This window comes from Euprymna scolopes, chromosome 43 (genome assembly GCF_053919585.1).
Source record: "Euprymna scolopes isolate OS-2025 chromosome 43, ASM5391958v1, whole genome shotgun sequence".
Lineage (NCBI taxonomy): Eukaryota > Metazoa > Mollusca > Cephalopoda > Sepiida > Sepiolidae > Euprymna > Euprymna scolopes.
The window spans coordinates 53,460,459-53,465,458 of record NC_136524.1 but is presented as its reverse complement, the minus strand read 5'-3'; the positions used below and the strand labels follow the sequence as shown (position 1 = coordinate 53,465,458).

The window sequence follows — 5,000 nt, the reverse complement described above, 5'->3', positions numbered from 1 at the left end:
CCTTTGTTATTTATTTTTTCTAAAATCCGATTGCTGCATCGGAAAGGCCAGTTAAAAATACATAATATACTTTGTTATTTTCTTTAATTTAATCCCTTTTTTAGAATTTATTAGACAAAATTTAACTTTTATTTTACCGTGCCAATAAATATGATCATCACTGTACATATATACATATATATATTTATATATGCAGACATATACATATATATATATATATACATATATATATACATACATATTCACATATATATACATGCATATACACATCTATATAAATACATATACATATATATAAATACATATATATAAATACATATACATATATATAAATACATATACACATATATAAATACATATGCATATATATATATATATATAAATATATATATATGCATATATATATCCATATGTATATGCATACATATACATATATATGTATCCATATATATATACATATACATATATATGTGCATACATATACATATATACATAAATATATATATGATGATTGCAACGTCTTGTTAGACAAATGCCATTATCTCAGACACTAAAAGTCCATAAGCCCACAAATGACTTCCATCGCCATAGGACCATTTTAATAGACAAATGCCTGGTAGATGGTGTCACAGAATCTTAGCTTTGTACGAAAGGTAAGTTTCTCTCTAGGTTTAAAATGTTGAGATCGAGCAACTAGCAAGAGCAAGATAGCCAGCCACAAGTTAAACTGCAGACCATCTTAATGCGGGTACTGGTCTCCCGCAATATATATGCATATATATACATATATATACATATACATATATACATATATATATACATATACATATAAATATATATATATACATATTCATATATACATATAAATATATATATATACATATCCATATATACATATACATATACATATATATATATACATATACATATATACATATAAATGTATATACATATATACATATAAATATATATACATATATATACATATATATATACATATATATATAGATATACATATATATACATATATATATACATATGCATATATACATATATATGCATATATATACATATACATATGTATATATATATGCATATACATATACACACATATATATACATATATATACACATATATATATACACACATATATATACATATGATGATTGCAACGTCTTGTCAGACGAGTGCCACTCCATCAGACATTTAAAATCCGTGAACCCAAATGTCTGAGGGAGTATCTATACAAATGTGATGTTAAAGAGTCTTAGCTTTGTACGACAGCTAAGTCTCTCTCTCGGTTCAAAATGTTGAGATCCAGCAACAAGCAAGAGCAAGATAGCCAGCAACAAATTAAACTGCAGACCAGCTTAATGCGGGTACTGGTCTTCCGCTTTATGGTTTTTTAAATCAGAGATTTGCTTCTCCTAGAAAGGTTGCCTTCACCACGGCTTACCCCAATACACGTATACACACACACAAATATACACGGTTCTAGTTGGCCGTTGACCCAGAAAAAGAGTTCATTCGCCCTTTGGAAGGTCTTGTTTTTAATCCTTCAGGGAGACTAGCCGCCCTCCTCACCAAACAAGTCTGGTGGGGGAACCAGTTTAGTCGCCGGTGACCCGACCATGAGGCAGGTAGTACTGGGTTACATGGTAACAGTAGCATATGACATGACCTGACATAATACATATACATATACATGTGTATATATATACATATATATATACATATGTACATATACATATACATATATACATAATGGGGCACTGCGAACAGGTGACAATATACTGTGACTTTTACTGCGATGAAAATAATTCGAAGTGATATAAAATGTCGAGGTTTGTATTTCGCTGTGAACACCAAAAATGTGATCAGTTGCCTAAACCTTCGTGCTTATAGGCAAACCTGGTTACTGGCATGATGATGGAAGATAATGATGAAGATGATGATGAAGATGAGAAGGATGGTGAAGATGATGGTGGTGATGATTAAAATAAAGATGATGAAGACAATGGTGATGATGATTAAGATGATGATAATGATTATGATGGTGATGATTAAGATAAAGATGATGATAATGGTCTTGATGCTTAAGATGATGATGCTTAAGATGATGATGATGATGATGATGGTGATGCTTAAGATGATGATGATGATGATGATGATGATGATGATGATGATGATGATGATGATGATGATGATGATGATTTAAATAATATTACTTACACTAGTATATAGTTGAGAAAGGTAATTCATGCAGAGAAAGTATCCAGTCATTCTTGCTTGGATTGCCACAACTGATGCTGCCACTGTGTATAATTGCAGAACAGCTAGAAATGAAAGAAGAAAAAAAAAAAAGGAACATTAGAATCCGAGAGGGTAAAATATGCTCTACATCAAGTCATTACATATGGACCAGGGGTTTCATAGGATGTAAAATACGATGTACAATGTATAAGAGAAAGAGATGAAAATGATTGATTTCATTGTTTTGTTTTACGGCATATCAACCCTTTTTTAGGTTATTTAATGCCGAACGCAGTAATTTGGGTAAAAAGGTATTATGCTTCAAGTTCTTTATATCATCAAATATTTATTCATGGTGTTTGGTTTGGTTGTTTTGTAGAGGAAATATTGTTGGTTTGGTTTTTATTTTCAAGAACCTGATTGAGCTTTGTAAAGGAAAAAAAGGGGGGAAAAAAATCAAACAAACAAACAAACAATAACATCAACGTTTGGTGTACTTTAGGTCAGGAAGCTAATATCTTCAGACAGTCGACTCTGGTAGTATCAGGAGATGAGGATAAATGGCGCCCTTTTAGTAATGGAGATGAAAGGGGATGAGGGAACATCCTTGATTGTAACTTTAGAGATGGTGGCCTGTTGGATAGTAGTCCCCCACCCCTCTTTAACTTCACACTTTTAACGGTGCTGCAGGTATGATCATGTTTGTAAATATTTCAAATGAACCCTTCACCTCAACAAAGATACAGCTCACCACGAAAGGAAGTGTGTTCAAATTTATGCAAACCGTTACCAAAGTTACTGGAAAAATTTTTGGATTATGGTACCGCTCTAGTAGATATCTCACTTCTGATACAATCCTCTGCCTGTATAGGAGCCAAGAATGTCCTAGAATGGAGTACTGTTGCCACATCTGGGCAGGAGCTGCTTAGAACTCCCTATCCTTCCTTTATGGAGTTCAAAACCAGCTTCGAAACCTAGTAGGTGATGTGCTCTATCTCTTCTCTGCAACCTCTTTCTCACAGAAGAGATATTGCTAGCCTGACTCTGTTCTATCGTTATTTTCATGATGGCTGCTCGTCTGAGCTTCAATCACTCCTCTAACTACAACCACTATCAACATTTTTCCCCCACTCTCTATCTGTACCAAAATCTAAACGTGGATTCCATGAACAGAACTTCTTTCCTAGAACTGTTCACCAGTTCACCAGTGGAACTCTGTTCCACTGGCTTGCTTTCCAGGTGACTACAATATGATTGTCTTCAAGTCCAATGTAAACAAGTCCTTGCTGAGCCTTTTCCTTAAATAATTAAATTATACCAAATTCTCACTAATAACCATTACTACACTGTTATCCTGATGACTACCGTACACCCAGTACCACTTATCCTCGAGTGGCCTTCAAGCCTTGATAATGTAGTGACCTCCTTATACACCTATTAGCCTTGATAAATGGTGACCCTTTGTAAAAAAAAGTATTACTATGTATTGTTAATTCACATGAGTTTTCACGTGAGTTGTTAGTGATTGTTCAAATGGCAATAATAAGTGGTGTTCCTTAAAGTCTGAGTCTTAAATTTCCAGCACTCTCTGCTATTTTTTTTCAATAAGCATTGCAAACAGCTTTGCATTATCGCAAAAACTGTTTACCATTGATTTCTCTGTAATTTGAACGACAATAAGCCTCCCCAAGATTCCAATACTAACCATGCCCTTCTAATATAGGTGTGAATTATGTTCTTCCTTCTAGGTATATTATTATTTGTACTCACTAGGAGTTTTCACACAGATCATTATCCAAAATTACTCACTGAAAACAACCGGTAGTGTTCGCTAGAATCTAGATGGCAACAAATCTCCCCAGATTTCCAGTTATCTCCATCTCTTTTGATAACCTTTGTAAGTAAATACGTTATCGCAATAGCCATTTGCCATTGATTTCTTGCTTGTTAGAGCTATTGGAATTTGAGGGAAATGAAGCATCCCCAAGGTCCCAGTTCTCTCCGCACCCATCCTGTGGATATCTGATTAGTGCTTTCTGTCCTGAGTCTTCCAATCCTTCTTAACTTTTCACAGCTATTTGGTATGGTGCCAGTCAATGCTGACATGACAATTTTATTATTATTATTATTATTATTATTATTATTATTATTATTATTATTATTATTATTATTATGCTAATTATAGGGAGGGTATTTATATAAAGGTCTCTCATAATCACTTCTTTATAGTCACTTTATTTTTTATGCAACTTTTACTTCTTTTCATGCTGAAGAGACACAAGGAGACGTTTGCTGTGCATTTCTTAAAGGTTTTAATTTTGGAAAGAATTGACTCCGGAGAGAGACACTAACATTCTCTTAGCTGATCATTTAGTTAACTGGAATCGTATGGTGACATACAAACAGATGTCAGGTTGATGTAACATTTCGCACTTACCAGTTATCAAAGTTTGCTTTCTAAATTATTGGTCGACTATCTCGTGCAACCCATGGAAGACTTGCACTATTCAATGCCTCTTGATCGACTTCCACAGACATAACCTCATTATTAGTGGTCTCTATCATACGAGTTCAACATAGAAACTAATTTAAAAACCTTTGTTTTCTCTCAATTTAGAAAAAAAAAAAAACATGACAGCATTTGTCATCTCAACTCACACCTCCGTTTTGTCTAACTCCATTTGTTTTAACCTCCCATATCAGCCATCCTCGATTCAACCCTGGGAATGATTTGAGTTATTATCAT

General features: G+C 33.5%; 1 protein-coding gene across 4 annotated transcripts in view; it reads right to left on the bottom strand.

Annotated features, from left to right (window-relative positions):
- LOC145268349 (uncharacterized) overlaps positions 1 to 5,000 on the bottom strand; it is a 344,873-nt gene that overhangs the window by 19,185 nt on the left and 320,688 nt on the right. For all 4 annotated transcript variants that reach the window (XM_080123867.1, XM_080123866.1, XM_080123868.1 and 1 more), the window contains exon 3: positions 2,234 to 2,337. In XM_080123867.1, the coding sequence (XP_079979993.1) occupies positions 2,234 to 2,337 (104 nt within the window). The remainder of the gene's footprint in view (positions 1 to 2,233; positions 2,338 to 5,000) is intronic.